This window comes from Anomaloglossus baeobatrachus, chromosome 5, assembly GCF_048569485.1.
Source record: "Anomaloglossus baeobatrachus isolate aAnoBae1 chromosome 5, aAnoBae1.hap1, whole genome shotgun sequence".
NCBI lineage: Eukaryota > Metazoa > Chordata > Amphibia > Anura > Aromobatidae > Anomaloglossus > Anomaloglossus baeobatrachus.
The window spans coordinates 545,748,340-545,770,363 of record NC_134357.1 but is presented as its reverse complement, the minus strand read 5'-3'; the positions used below and the strand labels follow the sequence as shown (position 1 = coordinate 545,770,363).

The following is a 22,024-nucleotide window of genomic DNA, read 5'->3' as shown; positions in this document are numbered from 1 at the left end:
GCAGTCAGACTGTGCCCCTAACCTGTGTGACAGCATCTGTCATTAGTTGGAATCAGGAATTCAAGAACTGTGGAGGAAAGACAGGCGCATAGGGTCTTAACTGATAAAAGCAAGTGGAAGGATTATAAGGTGCACTCACCTATAGATGTTGTGAGAAGTCACAACACCTAATGAAGCATATACACTGGTGGAGACAGCTGCGGACACGTAAAAATGGAGCAGGATCTTCTAAAGGAAATCAGGAATCATCACCGCGCTTGTCTAATCAATCCAAAGGTTAATATTCCAAGTCATTTATTTAAGGAGCATATAAGTCTATGCATTTCAGGGGTCTCTGCCCCCTTCCTCAGGACAATATATTAATGACACAGAAGATTTACAGACAAACCCATGCATGGATATAAATACCTTAGGTCGTACACGTCATAGGAAAATCCACTAGTTTGAAAAAATCAGCGGGAACACTATATAGCATAATAAAAAGCAACGTCATAAGGTATATAATGCAAAAATTCAATACATCTCAATTCATATATATATAGGTTATAATCAATAATGGCAGGAATTGTGAGAAATGATTGCTTTCTATGTATATTTATACAGATAAAAAAGACAGACAGAGAGACTGATACAGAGACAGACAGAGAAACTGATACAGACAGAGACGGACAGAAACTCGAAGAGTGACAGTTACTATCCCGGGCAACGCCCGGGTACTACAGCTAGTTCTGTGGAGGTGGCACTGAGCTATAGTTTGTTTGTTTAAATGTAATAAGAATATCTGTGTATATAACTAAATCAAAATCTAGATGTAGATGCAAAATTATCTGTCTGTCTATGTAGCCATTGCACAGACCTATAGTATAATTTAAAGTTGTATAGTCATGAAGGGGTTAACCAAAGATAATGAAGCCAAAATGTGAAGCTACAAACTCTTATCAGTAGTGTCCACACAGAAAGAATGTTTTAATGAACATCTGCTGGGAGAAATAGGGGAGTGACACTCCCATAAATTCTGTGTATCATTTTCAAGGCCGAAGGTGCCTTCTGTAATAATTAAGTTTCTTTCAATATAATAATGAGCTCAGTGGGTATTGCTGACTCAAGGAGAGAGCATGTTGTCTGTGTGTTCTTTGTCTTATATACATTGATATATATCGGCACTGGTATACAGCATTAATGGGGCACCGTCTCTGGATCCTAAATGAAGACTCCATTAGCAGCCTTGACCCAAAATTCCTCCCTTGACAGTTCATATATATAGGTTATAATAAAAAATGGCAGGAATTGTGAGAAATTATTGCTTTCTATGTATATTTATACAGATAAAAAAAAATCTTTTTATATAATTATGTAAAAAATAAGATGGATTGTCATTCCACCCTATATGTGTTTAATATGTGTTAAGATGGATTGTCATTCCACCTTATATGTGTTTAACACATATTAAACACATATAGGGTGGAATGACAATCCATCTTATTTTTTACATAATTATATAAAAAGATTTTTTTTTATCTGTATAAATATACATAGAAAGCAATAATTTCTCACAATTCCTGCCATTTTTTATTATAACCTATATATATGAACTAGCTGTAGTACCCGGGCGTTGCCCGGGATAGTAACTGTCACTCTTCGAGTTTCTGTCCGTCTCTGTCTGTATCAGTTTCTCTGTCTGTCTCTGTATCAGTCTCTCTGTCTGTCTTTTTTATCTGTATAAATATACATAGAAAGCAATCATTTCTCACAATTCCTGCCATTATTGATTATAACCTATATATATGAACTAGCTGTAGTACCCGGGCGTTACCCGGGATAGTAACTGTCACTCTTCGAGTTTCTGTCTGTCTCTGTCTGTATCAGTTTCTCTGTCTGTCTCTGTATCAGTCTCTCTGTCTGTCTCTATCTCTGTGTCTCTCTATCTCTGTGTCTCTCTCTTTCTCTGTGTCTGTCTGTGTCTGTCTTTCTCTATCTGTCTGTCAGTCTCGTTCCCCGTCTGTTTCGTTCCAGGTCTGTCTATTTCCCATTATCCTCAAAATATTCCATAAACATGATATGATAAATAATTAATTTTTATTGGTTAAGAACTATACACACACATCTTTAAAAACATAGAACAGACAAATGAGGGAGAGGGCATAGACGTATATCAAAGATGGCTTTATAGGGTAACAATGGTCCAATATCTCTTCAATTCATCAACAAGGAATGCTATTCATAAATAATGTTAGCAGCTCATGAACTATAGAAAGTTAGATAGTAAATCAAAACCGCACCAACACTTCATAATGCAAATCAAATATGTATAGTATACAATAAAGTGCAAGGTGCAGAGAAAAATATAGCAGCATAAACAGATCATGACGTAGTAAAAGAATAGCAGCAGTTAGACCAGCGCAGAGGTAGCAGAAATTGGTTAAGCCAGTGGTTAAACAACAAATGCTATTCATAAATTAAGTTTAGCAGCTAATGAACTGTAAATAGTTAAATAGTGGATCAAGACCGCACCAATACTTCATAATACAGATAAGGTATATATAATACACAATAAAGTGCTAGGTGCAAAGGCATATAGCAGCATACACAGATCATGAAGTAGTAAAAGAATAGCAGCAGTTAAACTAGTGCAGAGATAACCAAAAATGATCAAGCCATATCCAAAGAATAGTAGCCAAACCCTCACCAACAACATTTTAATGACCGTTTCGCTACCGCTTCGTCAGGGAGTGAGGTAGAGAGGTTTGTGGGTGTTTTAAATACCTGTGGTGGCAGCTGTATCTAATAAAAATCCTGCAGATACCATATTATCGGGCGGCGCGGTTCGCGCATGCGCAAAGCCCCACTACCGCGTCTGGAAGTCCACCCGTGTATACCAAGGGCGACAGTGTCACCATTGATGACGCAGGATAAACAACCACACACGCATCGCAGCATGCGCACCGCGCCGCACAGTGTCATCCGCCGCCGTCTTGGTAATGGTATCAAACACGCACCTTTACAGAAAAACATCCAGAGAAATCGGCGATATAAACAAAGTATATAACCTGATATTTTAACATGCATTGTATATATATGCATTTATACATTTTCAAAATGAGCTCTTCATAATGTTTTATAACAATTAAATGCATATAGCACATACCCATAATAATAATGCATAAATATAATAGCGAAATCATAAACAAATCAATGTTTTTTTGCAATGCAAGATATATAGAAATAAATTAAAAATGCAAGTATCAGTTCATGAGTGAGCAAATATATCTAATCATGGATATAATCTTGGAATATTTTGATGTTACTTAGGACAAACATAAATGTACAATGACTATCCATATGTCCCATGTAATCATATAGGTACATTTCCCAATAAACAGATGGAAGTTAAGCTTATTTATTAACATGAACCACCAAATAAAATACACACATTCAAAATCTTCTCGGATGTTAATCAGAATGTAAAGGGACCATCCAGAACATTATTTAAACCAGATCAGAGCAGAGCCAATCTAGACTATGTGCATGGATACCTTACTATCAATACCCCAAAAGGGGTCTTTCCAGGACTGTCTCTTTCCCTGTCTGTCTGTTTCCCAGTCTGTCTCTTTCCCAGTCTGTCTCTTTGCCCGGCTGTCTCTTTGCCTGGCGTCTCTTTCCCGGCTGTCTCCTTCCAGGGCTGTCTCTTTTCAGGTCTGTTTTTTCACCATCTGTTTATTTCCCCTTCTGTCTCTTTTCCGGTTTGTCTCTTTCCCAGTCTGTTTCTTTCCCGGTCTATCTCTTTCCCGGTCTGTCTCTTTGCCAGTCTGCCTGTTTGCCCGGCTGTCTCTTTGCCCAGCTGTCTCTTTGCCCGGCTGTTTCTTTCCAGGTCTGTCTCTTTCCCGGTCTGTCTCTTTCCCGGTCTTTTTCTTTCCCGGTCTGTCTCTTTGCCCGGCTGTCTCTTTGCCCGGCTGTCTCTTTCCAGGTCTGTCTCTTTCCAGGTTTGTCTCTTTCCCCATCTGTCTCTTTCCCGGTCTGTCTCTTTCCCAGTCTGTCTCTTTCCCAGTCTGTCTCTTTCCCCGTCTGTCTCTTTCCCCATCTGTCTCTTTCCCCGTCTGTCTCTTTGCTCGTCTGTCTCTTTCCAGGTCTGTCTCTTTCCCCGTCTGTCTCTTTGCTCTTCTGTCTCTTTCCAGGGCTGTCTCTTTGCCCGTCTGTCTCTTTCCAGGGCTGTCTCTTTGCCCATCTGTCTCTTTCCAGGGCTGTCTCTTTCCAGGACTGTCTCTTTGCTCAGCTGTCTCTTTGCTCGGCTGTCTCTTTCCAGGGGTGTCTCTTTCCAGGGCTGTCTCTTTGCCCAGCTGTCTCTTTGCCTGGCTGTCTCTTTCCAGGGCTGTCTCTTTGCCCGTCTGTCTCTTTCCAGGGCTGTCTCTTTCCAGGTCTGTGTCTTTCCAGGTCCGTCTCTTTCCCCCTCTGTCTCTTTCCCCGTCTGTCGCTTTCCCGGTCTGTATCTTTCCAGGTCTGTCTCTTTCCCGGTCTGTCTCTTTCCCGGTCTGTCTCTTTGCCTGGTTGTCTGTTTGCCCGGCTGTCTCTTTCCCGGTCTGTCTCTTTCCCCGGTCTGTCTCTTTCCCCGGCTGTCTCTTTGCCCGGCTGTGTCTTTGCCCGGCTGTCTCTTTCCAGGTCTGTCTCTTTCCAGGTCTGTCCCTTTCCAGGGCTGTCTCTTTCCAGGGCTCTCTCTTTCCAGGGCTGTCTCTTTTCAGGGCTGTCTCTTTCCAGGGCTGTCTCTTTCCAGGACTGTCTCTTTGCCCGGCTGTCTCTTTCCAGGGCTGTCTCTTTTTAGGGCTGTCCCTTACCCCGGCTGTCTCTTTGCCCAGCTGTGTCTTTGCAGGGCTGTTTCTTTTCAGGGCTGTCTCTTTGCCCGTCTCTCTCTTTCCAGGTCTGTCCCTTTCCAGGGCTGTCTCTTTCCAGGGCTCTCTCTTTTCAGGGCTATCTCTTTCTAGGGTTGTCTCTTTCCAGGGCTTTCTCTTTCCAGGGCTGTCTCTTTGCCCGGCTGTCTCTTTCCAGGTCTGTCTGTTTCCAGGGCTGTCTCTTTCCAGGGCTGTCTCTTTGCCCGGCTGTCTCTTTGCCCAGCTGTCTTTGCAGGGCTGTCTCTTTCCAGGGCTGTCTCTTTGCCCGTCTGTCTCTTTCCAGGGCTGTCCCTTTCCCAGTCTGTCTCTTTCCAGGTCTGCCTCTTTCCAGGTTTATATATCGCCATCTCTTTTGCCCTCTTCCTTGCCCTTTCTTCTAATGGCCGCGGCTGTGGAGCGCGTGCGCGCTGTGACTCCGGGTATGCTCGCGTCGGCCGGCTTCCGTACGGAGTGACGCGTGCGCTCTGTGTGACGACACAGGAAGCGCCCGCGTCAGATCCGGGAATGCCCTATGACGCGGCCCACTGCCGGAGTCCCACCCCGCACGCGACCAATCGTTGCCCGGCTGGATATGGGAGCGGTATATTTAAACGCAGTCTTTTTCATGTGACAGTACACCACGGCCCCCCGAAGAAGACATCGAAACGTGCGCGTCGGGGCACGTTTTACTCGGGCTCTACCTTCCTCATTATGGGTGAGTGCAGCACAGGGACTTTGTTTATGTTAATATGTTGCATTTTTGACTAATGCTGGTCTCTGCTATAATTGCGGTGTGGTAAATGGTCCGACTTTCCGGATATTGGACCCCCTATGTATGTCGTTCCCTCTTGGTGCACACTACAATAGGTGTGCGCATTGTGGACCATTGATGTTTATTTGGGCCCATTATCCTTTGGTTTGTCTGGCCATATCCCACCTACTATTTGGTGATTCTGCTTCCCCAATGAACGGTGGACTCCTGGTCCTTTTGTGTCAGTGACATCTCCTTGTTGAAGCCTGATTTTTTGTCTAATGCTGTTGTTATTGTGTCATGTCACTTTTTTGCTATTTATTATATTAATAAAATACTTGTTATATTTTTGCAAAAAAGTAGTAATTGTTGTCATTTTGAATTGGTCATTCTATGACCTCATGACTACTATTCCCATAGTCCTCTTGTTTCTATATCAAATAATAGGGTGTAGTCTTTATCACATTTTGCCCTCATTCTCTTATATTTATCTCTTTCCAGGTCTGTCTCTTTGCCCGTCTGTCTCTTTTCCCATCTCTCTGTCTGTCTCTATCTCTCTGTCTCTGTCTGTGTCTGTCTGTCTGTCTTTTTCTGTCTCTATCCATCTCTCCACCGACATCATATTACATCACACATAAGCTTCTTATACTAACAGTTTATTTTGTTGCTATAGCAACCACTGACAGTTGCTATTAATAGCCTGCAGCTCCCACCTCCATTCAGTTAAATGGAGACATGTTTTTTGGAGAGTAACTGTAAAGCGCGGGGTTAAATTTTCCTGTCAAAACATAGTCTATGACGTTCCCTGAGTCACATTGGGCTTCTGTTCAAAATTTCGTGATTGTAAATGCGACGGTGTGGATTCCTTTAGCAGGCATACACACATGCACACATACATACACTGACCTTTATATATTAGATTCAGATGTATTGAATTTTTGCATTATATACCTTATGACATTGCTTGTTATTATGCTATATGGTGTTCCCGCCGATTTTTTCAAACTAGTGGGTTGTCCTATGACGTGTACGACCTAAGGTATTTATATCCATGGATGGGTTTGTCTGTAAATCTTCTGTGTTATTAATATATTGTTCTGAGGAAGGGGGCAGAGACCCCTGAAATGCGTAGACTTATATGCTCCTTAAATGACTTGGAATATTAACTTTTGGATTGATTGGAGACAAGTGCGGCGATGATTCCCGATTTCCTTTAGAAGATTGGTTGGAATCACATACGCTGTCTGCGTCCCCTAACGGAGTGTAAAAGTAAATTAGTAAAAAAAAATACAGTATATTGATACCCAGTGCAGATAAAGCATACGGCTACAGGCTGCAGCCCCCAGCTGCATGGTTATCTTGGGAGTGTGTCAAAATACGTGGGACCCCATGCAGCTTTTTTTTATCATTATTATTATAGTAAATCATTTAAAAAAGGAAAACGGCATACTGTTCTCCCCAATTTTGATACCCAGCCAAGATAAGGCTGACAGCTAGGGACTGGTATTCTCAGGCTGGGGAGGCCCATGGTTATTGGGCCCTCCCCAACCTAAAAATAGCAGCCACCCCAGAATTGGCGCATCCATTAGATTCTATCACATTACCCACCTCATCCCGATTGCCCAGGTGTGGTGGCAATCGTAGTAATATAAAGGGCTCATGACATTAGTGGGAATCGCCAGCTGTGAGATAAGGTGAATTCACTGACATCACCGCTGTCACAGCTGCAACTCCATTCCCCCAAGCCTAAAAATGGCAGCCCACAGCCACCAAGAATTGTCGCATCCATTAGATGCGACAATCCCAGCACTTTACCCGGCTCATCTGAATTGCTTTGATGCAGTGAATATCGGGGACATCTAAGGTGCCACTAAAAGGTGCTTTACACGCTGCGACATCGCTAGCGATCTCGTTAGCGATGTGACACGCCAGATCACAGATGCGATCTGCCGAGATCGCACATAGGTCGTTTTTATAGCGCCGGTCACATGTGCGATCTATGCAGATCGCATCTGCGATCTGGTGTGTCACATCGCTAATGAGATCGATAGCGATGACGCAGCGTGTAAAGCACCCTTAGCCATAGATTAGTGATGAGACCCTCCCATTACTAATCTGTAAGTGAAAAGAAATAGACATAAACACAAAAAAAATCGCATCAAAAGTGAATCATATTGTTCGCGGTTTTGATGTGACGGAGATCGGAATTTGGTGCAGGAATTTGGTGTACAGATATCAGCATCATATCTGCACACAGCGCCGCACCGTTTAAGGCTTTAAATACGTTAGGGACCCACTCAGAGGTTCACCGTGACGTGGCAGTGGGCTTCATACAATCTGATCAGAATGTTAAACAAAGAACCTCATGTTCAGGTATATAAATTTTTGCCTGGCGGCATTAGATCAAAGTATAATTTTTTTTTGGATGTGCGGTTCATGTCTTTTTCAACAGCTGTTGCAGAGAGTTCACTAGTCTCACTGCTCGTACACTGAAGAATCTGCATCTGTGATTATGATTAAACTTTCATTCCTCTAGACAAAGGCGATGGTCCCTTGTCCCTGTCGCAGACTACATGTAAAAAGATCATTAGAAAGATTTCTTTACTGTCCCCTTATATATTTGTAATAAGAGTGCCTCTAAACCTTCATTTCTCCAAACTGAATAACCCCAAGTTTAATAACCTGTCTTGTACTCTATTCAATGCATTCCTTTAAATGAGTAGTCCACTACTAGGACAACCCCTTCTGATTCCACATGTTTCCCCCAGGTAAAATAAAACCTATACTCCCATATCAGCGCTGTTGCAGCAGTTCCCTGGGTTCATATGAAGTTGTGACGTTACAGGAGTCCTGTGTACAATCAGCACTGGCTTCTGTCTCACCGCCTTCGGACTAAAAAAGTTAATAAACAGGAAGTGAGCGCTTAGGCTGCCGCTCACTTCCTGTTGATTGTTCTTGTGTCCGAAGGCGGTGAGAGAGTAGCCGGTGTTAATTGGAAATGGGACTCCCATGACATGACAACATCACGTGAGCCCTGTGAACATGATCTATGGCACCACTGGTATGGGAGTTGAGTATAGCCTTTTTTTTTTATCTGCTGGAAATATGTGGAATCAGAAGGGGTTGTCCTAGTAGTGGATAACCCCTTAAATCACCTTGGTTGCTCTACTCCACACCCGCTCTAGTTCAGTTATGTCCTTCTTATACACCGGTGACCAAAATTGTATACAGTTATCTAAATGCGGACATACTGGTAACTTGCTTAGAGGTAAAATTATGATCTCATGAGCATCTATGCCTCTTTTAATGTATCCCATTTTTATTAGACTAGGCAGCAGCCTGTCACTGGTCAGTAAAGTTATTTGCTGTCCACCCATTCACCCAAGTCTTTTTCAGTAACCGTTTTACCCAGTGTTTTACAATTAAGTAAATAATTAATTTTTTTTATTTCCTCTGCACAAGTGCATGACCTTACATCGATCCACATAAAACTTCAATTATTATTTCTCTGCTTAAGCCTATAGTTTACATAAATCATTCTGTAATATTAAATTATGTTCCTTTGTATTACAATTCTACTCTCTATGCCCCCTACAAGTTCATTAATAAATATGCTAAAAAAAGAGGGCACATTACTGACCCCTGTGGTACCTTACTGTTAACTGTGATCTAATCTGAGTGTGTTCCATTAATAACCACCCTTGTTTCTTATCACTGAGCCAATTCTTTACCCAGTTACACATATTTTCCCCTATTCCCATTATTTTCATTTTATTTTATGTACCAACCTTTTGTGTAGTACTGTATCAAACACCTTTGAAAAATCCATTTAGACAACATCCAATGCATTTCTTTTGTCCAGTCCAGAACTTATCTCATAGAAGCTGATCAGATCACTTTGACAGGACCGATCCCTCATAATGAGGGATGAGGTTATTCTTCTTGAGATACTCCAGGATAGCATCTCTTAGGAAACCCTTAAGAATTTTACCCACAGTTGAGATTAAATTTGTCAGTCTATAATTTCCAGGCTCAGATTTTGTCCCCTTTTTAAATTTTGGTACCAAATTTGCTATGTGCTAGTTCTGTTGTACAGACCTGGTGATTCTGGAAACTGTAAAGATTAAAAATAATGGTCTGTCTATCATCGTGCTTAATTTTTGCAGTACTCAGGTGTGAATGCCATCTGGGCCTGGGGATTTGACTACTTTAGTGATTTTGAGGCAGCACCGTACTTCCTACTGGGTTACGTAGGAGACAAGGAGAGACAAAGGAGGTTAGCAGATTGGCTTTTCCTTTATCCTCTCCCACCATTTCACCCAGACTATTTTTGAGGGGGCCAACACTATCATTCTTGAGTTTCTTACTGTTTATGTAGTTTTTTAATATTTTTGGATTATTTTTACTTTCTCTGGCAATGAGTCTTTCTATCTCAATCTTTGCTGCCTTGATTTGCTTTTTGCATAATTTATTTCATGTTCTATAAGTATTTAATGCCTCCTCACTTCCCCCTTGCTTTAATTATTTAAATGCTTTTTTCGTCAATTATTATTTCCTTTACAGCTCTATTATGCCATAGTGGTTTCCTTCTATTTCTAGCTTGTTTACTCCCATAGGGTATATATTGTGCACAGGGCCTATTCAAGCTGCATATAAAAGTCTCCCATTTGCTTTGTGTACTTTTATTTCCCAGGACACTGTCCCACCGGTGTACCGTGAGTGCAGTGCGATCTTTCTCTCGCCCCATAGACTTGAATGCTGTGATTGTTTTCTCGGTCCGATTGGGGCCGAGAAAATAATCGCTCATGTTTGCTGGGACATAGGTTAATATTGGTCCGAGTGGAATGCGATGTTTTATCGGATTCCACTCAGTCCGATTTTCATACCGTGTGGCTTAGGCCTTATAACGATACTGGTGAGCCTAAACTTTCTTCTGTCCTTCTACAATACATCTTATTAAACAATACATGAAAACTAATTTTTATTTGATCACTATTACCCAAGTGACCACCAACCTGTATATTTGATATGCCGGCCGACCTATTAGTTAATATTCGGCCAAGCAGTGCCGCCTTTGTTAAGTCCTGATCCACTTGTGAAACATAATATTCTTTCATTGTTGTCCAAACCCTGTTTCCTATACTGGACTTGCATGTTTCTGCTCCCCAATTATATCCGGATAGTTGAAGTCTCCCGTGATAATGGCTTCTGCCTGATTTGCTGCCTCATCTATTTGCTTTGTGAGGATAGTTTCTTCAGTTTCCTTTGTATTTGGAGACTTGTAAAAAAAACCCTCAACTCATCAGTATTTTATTATTCTTTCTCCCTCCCCTTATCTTCACCCATAGTGACATTTTCATTAGCATCACATCTATTTTCACGCAGGATGGGTTTTAGGGACAAGTTTTCATATAAACACACACCTCCCCCTCCCTTACTTTTACGGTCATTCCTAAACAGACTACGTCCCTGTAATCAGCCCACTCATAGCTCTCCTCCAACCAGTTCTCTGTTATCCCCACCATATCATAATTTTTTTACAACAATATTAATTGTAATCCCTTAATATTGTTGGTGAGGCTTCAGGCATTAGTGTATATGCACATTATGTATTTCTCTCTACCTCTATTCTTGTATAGTGTATTGATTGTAGCCAACAGAGAAGTCTGTCCAGTTCTACAGAAACCCCAAACCCTCCTTCCTACACCAATTCCTGAGCCATTTATTTATTTCCCTAATCTCCTGCTGCCTCTCTGGTGTGTCACATTGTGCAGGCAGTATTTCAGAAAATACAGTAGTACCTTCGATGTCCTTGTGTTAAGCTTACAGCCTAATTTCTTGAAATCATCTTTAAGGACATTAAACCACCTCTTTACCCACAGGCCTCCTCAAACTTGATTTTGTATCTAATTGAGGTGGAAGTAGTGGGATCATAATAATATTGCACTTCTCTGCCAGCGTGGGACCCTCACTCCGAGCCAAAGGCACAAATTACTTACCCAGTGAACAACATTATAATCCGCTACCCCACCTGGATGCCTTCCAGGCTAAAGGAATAGGACTTTTTATTCTGGCAGCCTTCCATTAGATGAAGATGAGTGAGAGCCTCCCTGCTTGTTTTCTTCCAGTGCTCTCCAATGCCATATGGATGGACAATGCTCTACTACAACTGCATCATGTCACAGTTGTACTTTTTTTCCCCGCTGTATGTAACTACTGGTTGTGTAGCCATGTGCCAATCATTGTTGCTTGGGGGCTTTCTCTAGCAGGGGTTCCATTAAGTTATGTTGGAATGCTTGTTTTTGGTATAGTAAAACTTTTAGTAGAAATATCACTAGGTCCTAGAAGAAAAAAGACACTACTTAAAAGTTATATGCAGCTAATTTTGGGTTAGAGTTGTGTTTTAACAGTGGGTATGAAAGTCTCTGTAGAGCTATAGATGAGTGTCCTGATCTGTGTTGCACTCTGATATTGTACTAGAATGAATTAGGGCACACACTGTTTTCATCACTTTAGCAGAAACATAACGTGTGACAATTTGAGGTTGTGGGTTGTATTTATTACCTAGACAGGTTAATGATGCAACAATTTGTATTTCTTCCGTACATTGTCCTACAGCAACCATAGTATTTATGCTCCTCCAGAAGACGGATATCATAACCGTAGCGTGTGTATCCAGCTCCATCCAGCAACAAAAGTCATTAGGATAGTTCCTCAAATCCAGACGATGGATATCACGACCGTAGTATGTGTATCCAGTTATAAAGGATTTAAGTGTGGTCCAAGTTCATGATACAGAGATTGAAATTGATGAATTATCTTTTCTTACTGTACATTCTGATATTGATGACACGATCATTCAGAAATCTGAATTTCATTATAACGGTGACAATCATCGTTCATCAATTCCTCAAATTGCAAATCCCTGTAACAATACTGAAACCTCAATTAGTAAGGATGACAATTATTTTTTGTCAATGTTTCAAACCACTAATCCCTGTAGCATTACTGAAACTCTAATGAAGATACAGACCAGTCAAGAATCATTTGGCCTACTAGATGTACTGGACAGGTAAATAATTCTTCTCAATCCTACGATCCATTACCTATCTTGCAAGAGATGGACATCAGAGTGGAACAAAAGAATAGGGATAGTATGAGATACTTCATCAAATCATCTGATAAAGTCGAGATACACTACATCTACCGCATTTCCCTGATCCACCCAGTCAGTAAATCCATCATAAAGGGAAATGAGATAAGTCTGGCATGAATTGTTTGCTATAAATCTCTCCCGTGCATCCCCCATACTCTGGAATGCTCTACCTCAGCACATCAGACTCTCCACTACCGTGGAAAGCTTCAAGAGGAACCTCAAGACCCACCTCTTCCAACAAGCCTACAACCTACAATAGCCCTCAGTCCAGTCACCACTGCTCAACCAGCCCTGTCCTCACCTATTGTAGCATCACCCATTCCCTGTAGACTGTGAGCCCTCGCGGGCAGGGTCCTCTCTCCTCCTATACCAGTCTGTCTTGTACTGTTAATGATTGTTGTACGTATACCCTCTCTCACTTGTAAAGCACCATGGAATAAATGGCGCTATAATAATAAATAATAATAATAAATCTATGCTGGCTCTGGTTATTTACTTTATTCTTATCCACAGACTTACATACATGCTGTTTAATAGTTTATTCCAAGAACTTTTTATATACCTTCTATATAAGAGAATTTTCCTGACTGATCCATCAAGGATGATTATGGACAAAGACAAGACGACGGAAGGGATATTACAACTCACCCTAGAGATCCTCTTCCGTCTTACTGGAGAGGTGAGAGATTCTGATGACGTCACATTACATCATTCTTATCTATGGGAATAACAGATGGAGAGAACTGGAGAGGTGAGGACTCTGGAAATGTCTGTAGTGAGATTTATTAATGTGTTTCTCCATAACCAGGATTACAGAGTAGTGAAGAAGACCTCTAGTGAGCGCTGTCATGTGTCTGAGTGATGGGGAGACCCCTGAGTCCAATCATGGGGCCTCCACCTCACCCCCCGATACATGAGGACATCAATGACCAGAAGATCCTAAAATTTACCTACAAGATGATTGAGCTGCTAACTGGAGAGGTGACACTGCTGGGGATGCTGATTATTATTATTATTATTATTTATTTATATAGCACCATTAGTTCCATGGTGCTGTACATGAGAAGGGGGTTACATACAAAATACATATACAAGTTACAGTAGACAGACTAGTACAGAGGGAAGAGGGCCCTGCCCTTGCGGGCTTACATTCTATAGGATAATGGGGAGGAGACAGTAGGTGGGGTGTAAATGGGGCGGCAGCTCCGCACGGTGGTGGGGCGGCAGCAGCTCCGCACGGTGGTGGGGCGGCAGCAGCTCCGCACGGTGGTGGGGCGGCAGCAGCTCCGCACGGTGGTGGGGCGGCAGCTGCTCCGCACGGTGGTGGGGCGGCAGCAGCTCCGCACGGTGGTGGGGCGGCAGCAGCTCCGCACGGTGGTGGGGCGGCAGCAGCTCCGCACAGTGGTGGGGCGGCAGCTCCGCACGGTGGTGGGGCGGCAGCTCCGCACGGTGGTGAAGCAGTAATGGTCTTCCGCTATACTCCAACACGTAATCCCTGGTCCTCCCAAGATCTCTTCCTCTCCTATACACTTATTCACACCTCACCCAACCGCCTCCAAGACTTCTCCAGAGTATCCCCTGTCCTCTGGAATTCTCTGTCTCAACAAATCAGTTTATCTGCTACACTTGCAAGCTTCAAACTGAAATTGAAAACCCATCTGTTCAAAAATACCTACGGTCTCTAATGACCCCACCGCCTCATCACATGCGAAAGCTGCTGCCTCACTACCTCAAGAGCTGCTGCCTCACTACCTCAAGAGTTGCTGCCTCACCAGCACTCCACCGACTGTCTCCTCCCCAATATCCTATAGAATGTAAGCCCGCAAGGGCAGGGACCTCTTCCCTCTGTACCAGTCTGTCTATTGTAACTTGTACATGCATGGAATCAATGGTGCTCTATAAATAAATATTATTATTATTATTATTATTATTATTAATAATAAAAATAATGATGATGATGATGATGATGATGAAGGGATCGGGGGATGACGGTATCATTGTATGTATCAGCTTCCTATAAGGTGTCAGGATGTCACCGTCTATTTCTCCATGGAGGAGTGGGAGTATTTAGAAGGACACAAAGATCTGTACAAGGACGTAATGATGGAGATTCCCCAGCCCCTCACATCACCAGGTAATAAACTCGTTACGACTGAACCCTAACACTCTCACAGGGAAGGACAAACCAGGGGGGGGTGTAAAACCAAAAATACACAGGTACCAAACCAGGCTGGTACTTGCCCTAGACCTGACCCTAATTTGTCCCTGCCTGACACCAGAGATTAGCACCTTAATATCACATAATGGCACACCCATTACGTTGACGGCTGACCCAGAGTCTTCTTAACTGCACCCTAACCTATAAATGAAGTGTAACACAAAAACAACATTAGGCTATGTGCACACGTGTGTGCTCTGCACCGCACCGAAAAGGTGCGCTTCAGAGCGCAGCTGAAAAGTTGCGTTCTGAAGCGCATGGTGCCGGCGAGAACGTGCGCTCTGCCTGCAGCTCCTGCCATAGACAGAGCAGGGGCTGCCGGCAAAGCGCACGGAAGAAGTGACATGTCACTTCTTAGAACGCAGCGATTCGGGCAGCAGCCGAAGCGCTGCGTTCTAATATGCCACGTGCGCACGGCCCCTGCACAATCTCCATAGATTGTGCAGGGGACGCAGGACGCATGCAGTTACGCTGCGCTACAAAGCGCAGCGTAACTGCATGAATTACGCACACGTGCGCACATAGGCTTAAAGTGCACCAATCGCCAGGATTTTCCTATATAACATAGAGCCAGTGCTATACTGGCACTATCATGCTGATTCTATACATACAGTCAGGGCCAGAAATATTTGGACAGTGACACAAGTTTTGTTATTTTAGCTGTTTACAAAAACATGTTCAGAAATACAATTATATATATAATATGGGCTGAAAGTGCACACTCCCAGCTGCAATATGAGAGTTTTCACATAAAAATCGGAGAAAGGGTTTAGGAATCATAGCTCTGTAATGCATAGCCTCCTCTTTTTAAAGGGACCAAAAGTAATTGGACAAGGGACTCTAAGGGCTGCAATTAACTCTGAAGGCGTCTCCCTCGTTAACCTGTAATCAATGAAGTAGTTAAAAGGTCTGGGGTTGATTACAGGTGTGTGGTTTTGCATTTGGAAGCTGTTGCTGTGACCAGACAACATGCGGTCTAAGGAACTCGCAATTGAGGTGAAGCAGAACATCCTGAGGCTGAAAAAAAAGAAAAAATCCATCAGAGAGATAGCAGACATGCTTGGAGTAGCAAAATCAACAGTCGGGTACATTCTGAGAAAAGAGGAATTGACTGGTGAGCTTGGGAACTCAAAAAGGCCTGGGCATCCACGAATGACAACAGTGGTGGATGATCGCCGCATACTTTCTTTGGTGAAGAAGAACCCGTTCACAACATCAACTGAAGTCCAGAACACTCTCAGTGAAGTAGGTGTATCTGTCTCTAAGTCAACAGTAAAGAGAAGACTCCATGAAAGTAAATACAAAGGGTTCACATCTAGATGCAAACCATTCATCAACTCCAAAAATAGACAGGCCAGAGTTAAATTTGCTGAAATACACCTCATGAAGCCAGCTCAGTTCTGGAAAAGTATTCTTTGGACAGATGAGACCAAGATCAACCTGTATCAGAATGATGGGAAGAAAAAAGTTTGGAGAAGAAAGGGAACGGCACATGATCCAAGGCACACCACATCCTCTGTAAAACATGGTGGAGGCAACGTGATGGCATGGGCATGCATGGCTTTCAATGGCACTGGGTCACTTGTGTTTATTGATGACATAACAGCAGACAAGAGTAGCCGGATGAATTCTGAAGTGTACCGGGATATACTTTCAGCCCAGATTCAGCCAAATGCCGCAAAGTTGATCGGACGGCGCTTCATAGTACAGATGGACAATGACCCCAAGCATACAGCCAAAACTACCCAGGAGTTCATGAGTGCAAAAAAGTGGAACATTCTGCAATGGCCAAGTCAATCACCAGATCTTAACCCAATTGAGCATGCATTTCACTTGCTCAAATCCAGACGGAAAGACCCACAAACAAGCAAGACCTGAAGGTTGCGGCTGTAAAGGCCTGGCAAAGAATTAAGAAGGAGGAAACCCAGCGTTTGGTGATGTCCATGGGATCCAGACTTAAGGCAGTGATTGCCTCCAAAGGATTCGCAACAAAATATTGAAAATAAAAATATTTTGTTTGGGTTTGGTTTATTTGTCCAATTAATTTTGACCTCCTAAAATGTGGAGTGTTTGTAAAGAAATGTGTACAATTCCTACAATTTCTATCAGATATTTTTGTTCAAACCTTCAAATTAAACGTTACAATCTGCACTTGAATTCTGATGTAGAGGTTTCATTTCAAATCCAATGTGGTGGCATGCAGAGCCCAACTCGCGAAAATTGTGTCACTGTCCAAATATTTCTGGACCTAACTGTACCTTTAGTTGTTAGATTGTATGTATAGATTTTGAAATACAGGCAAGTAAATTTACAGAAATGTACAGCTTTTTGGTTGGCAGCAGCTGCCGAATAGCTAATTTGTGGGTCTGGCTTTGCTATCTATTCCCACCCCTGTCGGCTGCCTGTGTGACGCCCTGGCCTATCAGGTCGTCACAGGGTGCCGTGCAATCTGCCCTTCTGCATGGTACCCGCTCCTCCTTGGTTACGGGTCCTGTCCCTTTCGTGTTGCTAAGAACAGGTATACACAAATCCTGAGGAACACACTGCACCACACCCACCAAACACCCATTGGGCGGCCTGAGGGGAATAGGGCCACCCAGATGGGGGGATGGTAGAAGGAGGGCTAGAAGTGTCAGAGTAGTCGGAGAGAGAGTCAGTGAGCTGTGACAGGACAAGGTCACGCTGTGGAGCTGGGCTCCTGTACTCGTCCCAGGGGCCAGACGTTGGCCTGGCCTGGAAGGAGCTGGAACCCCGGTCGCAGGGGGTAGTGACAGGGGGCACGGTACTGCCATGGAGGGCAGACCAGCGGCCTTGTGCTACAACCGGGCAGGGGCCAGGGCACGGCGGGGTACGCGGACCCTAGGCTGGGAAGCAGCTTTATGCAGCCCAGTAATTCACCCGATGAGGACGGAATCTTCACGAACCGTTCTCCACCCGCTCCAAAATCGGGGTACTAGCGCAACGAGGGGGATAGGACTTCCCAAATCCGTCCAGAAAATCCCAAGCGTGAACCCTGAGAGCAAGCTCACCCTGCTAGCCACGCAGGTGAGCGTGACCCGAGTAGTTCCAAGCAAAAGGAATCCACACAGAGTAAACACAGTGCCAAGGGACAAAGCTTCAGACCAACCAGCAATGCCAAAAGGGCACAGACCCAGCGTGCTCACCCAAAGGTTGCAAGGCATTCAGGACTTTGGTTTACCCTTTGTCAGCGTCAGCATCTCTGGACTGTGTGAGTACAGTGTGCCCCTCTACTCCCGACGGGTCCCCAGCCAACCATCACCGGGCCCTGAGACACTTTTCCACTGCCCACGGAGGGGTTAACATCACAAGCTGCCATCCCATCGCTCCCGGGCGCATTCCCCCAAACGCAGCAGCGGTGGTATCCCGCCTTTACCACGACCCGTGGGTGGCGTCACGAACACTATCCAATCCTTTCACCCCCCTTTTGTAAATATCTTTTCCCCCTTTTTCATTTCGAGCAGCCGCGCGATCCCGCCTCGGGTCCGGAGACCCCTCGAGCCACTGCGTATCCGGATCCGAGCAGCCTGTCGGCTGTTGCGGGGTGGCACACCTGCGCCTGACCTCCTGTAGATGCTAGAATAGATAGAAGTCTTGTTTTATCCACCAGTGTGGCGCCCTGGACTAGCCAGGGGCCACAGGTAACAACACACACACACACACCCACCCCCAGCAGGTGACAGCAGTCATCCCCAGTGAGACCTGATTTCTTCCCCCGGGTTCAGGCAGACACACCAGGTGGGCAGAGTCAAGCAGATGGGCACGCCCACTGAAGAGTCTGGCTGGCCTGAGGCAGGAAAGTAGAGCAGACAAGTCCAGGCAGAGGAAGGGAGAGGAGGTGTGCAGAGTGGCAGAAGCAGACAGGGGCCTAGGTTGGAGCCTAGGACCCTCTTGTAGTCAGTCAGGCAGACGGTAGTGGCCGTCTGCAGGGGCCGGGAAGACAGTCTTGGTGGAACCGTAGGTAGCCGGGGTTGGGCGGTGGCCCACCGGTACCGATCGGGGAGCCAGCTGGAAACCGGAGCACAGGAGGAGCGTACAAGAAGGTGCAGGAAAGGACTTACACTAGCAAACTGGGGTCAGGGGAAAAACACCGCAGCCGCCTGTGGGACTCGTCCATCCAGCCATTTGTTTTACCAGAGACTCTGTGTACGTTACTGGCTGAGTGAGTACCACCGTGCCGTCTTGCACTGCGCTGCCCCACGACCCTGCACCTCCCCAAACCCTGCCATCCACCTTACAGCCAACAACTCCGGGCCCCGGGACTACCAAAATCCCCCTACCCACGGAGGGGAGAGAAAACATCCCAGCTGCTCCCCGTCATCGCTCCCGGGATCCCCGTACAGAGCAGCGGTGGTGCCTCAACGTCACCACACACCGTGGGTGGCGTCACAAACCGACATCCCAAACCCCAACAGACCACCCCTTTCACTCACGGGTGAGGAGCGCCGCTCGAGTCCCCGGATCCGGCCCACCGCTCGAGCCACCGAGCAGCAGCCGGACCCGAGCCGCAAGCGCGGTCGAGCAGAGCACCCCCCGCCCGCGACACCAGTATTATATGTTTTATACTTGTGTAATGAGAGCGGTGGAGATGGCAGGATTAGAGCTGATCATAGATGTGACTTCTCCATCTGTCTGTGACTTTTACAATATTTGTTTCAGGGGGAAGATCTGACCCATATTAATACTACAGAGACATATGTGAGGGGTGATGAGCGGTGTAAAGAGGAGATTCCTACATATGACTACCCAGGTGAGTAGTGACCACTAAATGCAGAGAAGTCACATCGTAGGTACACATCGCCTCCTGACCCCACACATAACCCTCCCCTCACCCAGCACCATGACACCCAGCACAGCAGAGTCCTGCATACACTGAGGAGCTGATCATGTGACCCCTGACTCCTCCCCTCCATGTGACATCATCACAGGTCCCGGAAGCACAGAGCAGCCATATATCTAGTGAGGGTAGATGCTAGAGTGTACGGGCTCCTGCCTAGTATGACGTAACTAGGCGAAGCTCCAGATGGGGATTTAGGGGGGCGGAGCCTGCTTGATTATAGTGTTCAGGAAGAAACATCGCCACGCCCCCATTCCAAACAGTCACGCCCACCAACCAAGCTGGTCACGCCCATGACCTGACTGCAGCCCGTACATTCTAGGCTCAACCAGGAGGAAATATATCCACATCCCCAACCAAGCCGCCCACGGCCACTAACCGGGCAGGAGCCCGTACATTCTAGGCTCAACCATAAGCACAGAGCAGCCATATGTGTGCGGCTCTGCAGGAGGAGGTATGTGGAGATTCCCCATTACTGGGGCAGGGGGCATTAACCCCTTCAGCTCTGAGACTTTCTTGGGGTTTTTCTCGCTGATTTCTATGAATCGTGAGGATTTTGTTCCTTTTCCTCTGATAGATACAGACGCCCCAACTATGAGAGGCCGGAAGTGAGGAAACCCGTCTGCCCTCAGTCCTCGGCCCCTTTCTGCCCTCGGTCCTCGGCCCCTTTCCTGCCCTCAGTCCTCGGCCCCTTTCCTGCCCTCAGTCCTCGGCCCCTTTCTGCCCTCGGTCCTCGGCCCCTTTCCGGCCCTCGGTCCTCGGCCCCTTTCCTGCCCTCAGTCCTCGGCCCCTTTCTGCCCTCGCTCCTCGGCCCCTTTCCTGCCCTCTGTCCTCGGCCCCTTTCATGCCCCCACACAGTGTAATGTTCCCCTCTCACAGCTCTACAGAAGTGATAGAAGGACACACCGTGCTCTATTTTTCTCCTCGTCCATCAGTCATCTTTTCCCCATTCAGGTCACTTCAATATCGGATCCTCTCAGTGGAGATCTTCTATATAAGAGAATTCACCTGATTGCCCCATGAAGGATGGATATGGACAGGGACAAGATGGCGGAGAGGATATTACACCTCACCCTAGAGATCCTCTTCCGGCTTACTGGAGAGGTGAGAGATTCTGATGACGTCACATTACATTATTCTTATCTATGGGAATAACAGATGGACAGAACTGGAGAGGTGAGGACTCTGGAAATGTCTGTAGTGAGATTTATTACTGTGTCTCTCTATAACCAGGATTACACAGTAGTGAAGAAGACCTCTAGTGAGCGCTGTCAGGACCCTGTGTCTGAGGGATGGGGAAGACCCCTGAGCCCAATCTCTGGGCCTCCACCTCACCCCCTGATACATGAGGACATCAATGACCAGAAGATCCTAGAACTCACCTACAAGATGATTGAGCTGCTGACTGGAGAGGTGACACTGCTGGGAATGCTGGGACATTATACAGTAACGTTATGAAAGGATGGGGCGGATGATGGTATCATTGTATGTGTCAGGTTCCTATAAGGTGTCAGGACGTCACCGTCTATTTCTCCATGGAGGAGTGGGAGTATTTAGAAGGACACAAAGATCTGTACAAGGACGTCATGATGGAGGTTCCCCAGCCCCTCACATCACCAGGTAATAGACAGGACTAAATACACACGACCTATAATTATCTGTATGTAAGGAATTAATTCAGTCCCTGTATGTGTTTCCTCCAGTTCTATCCAGTAAGAGGACAACACCAGAGAGATGTCCCCGTCCTCTTCTCCCACAGGACTGTAAACAAGAAGAGCCCGATGTTCCTCAGGATCATCAGGTAGATCAGGGGTGGGGAACCTTTTTACTGCCGGGGGCCATTTGGAAATTTCTACGAACCTTTGGGGGCCGCACAAAATTATCAATGTGAAAATTAGCCAGCTATATTTGGTCAAACAATTAATAAACTCACCCCTACTGTGGTGGTTGGAGCTGCTTCTCTTTGGTGCGGCAGTTAATTTTCAGTGATATTGATCATATTGCTTCTCACAACTGTTTTTCTGCTGTACATACATCACATGAGGGGCTGGGGGCATATACATCACATAGGAGATGCTGGGACTGTTATATATATATACACATTACAGGAGATTCCCCAGTCCCTCCAGCATCTTAAATGTGATGTATATGCCACCAGCCCCTCCTGTGATTTGTATGACCCAGC

General features: G+C 45.2%; 1 protein-coding gene across 1 annotated transcript in view; it reads left to right on the top strand.

Moving 5' to 3' along the window:
• Window positions 1–20,162: 20,162 nt before the first annotated feature.
• Window positions 20,163–22,024, top strand: part of LOC142312954 (uncharacterized) — a 141,557-nt gene continuing 139,695 nt past the window's right edge. The window contains exons 1-5 of the mRNA XM_075351942.1: window positions 20,163–20,293; window positions 20,794–20,943; window positions 21,073–21,252; window positions 21,336–21,459; window positions 21,543–21,640. Of these exons, the coding sequence (XP_075208057.1) occupies window positions 20,866–20,943; window positions 21,073–21,252; window positions 21,336–21,459; window positions 21,543–21,640 (480 nt within the window). The 5' untranslated portion in view covers window positions 20,163–20,293; window positions 20,794–20,865. The remainder of the gene's footprint in view (window positions 20,294–20,793; window positions 20,944–21,072; window positions 21,253–21,335; window positions 21,460–21,542; window positions 21,641–22,024) is intronic.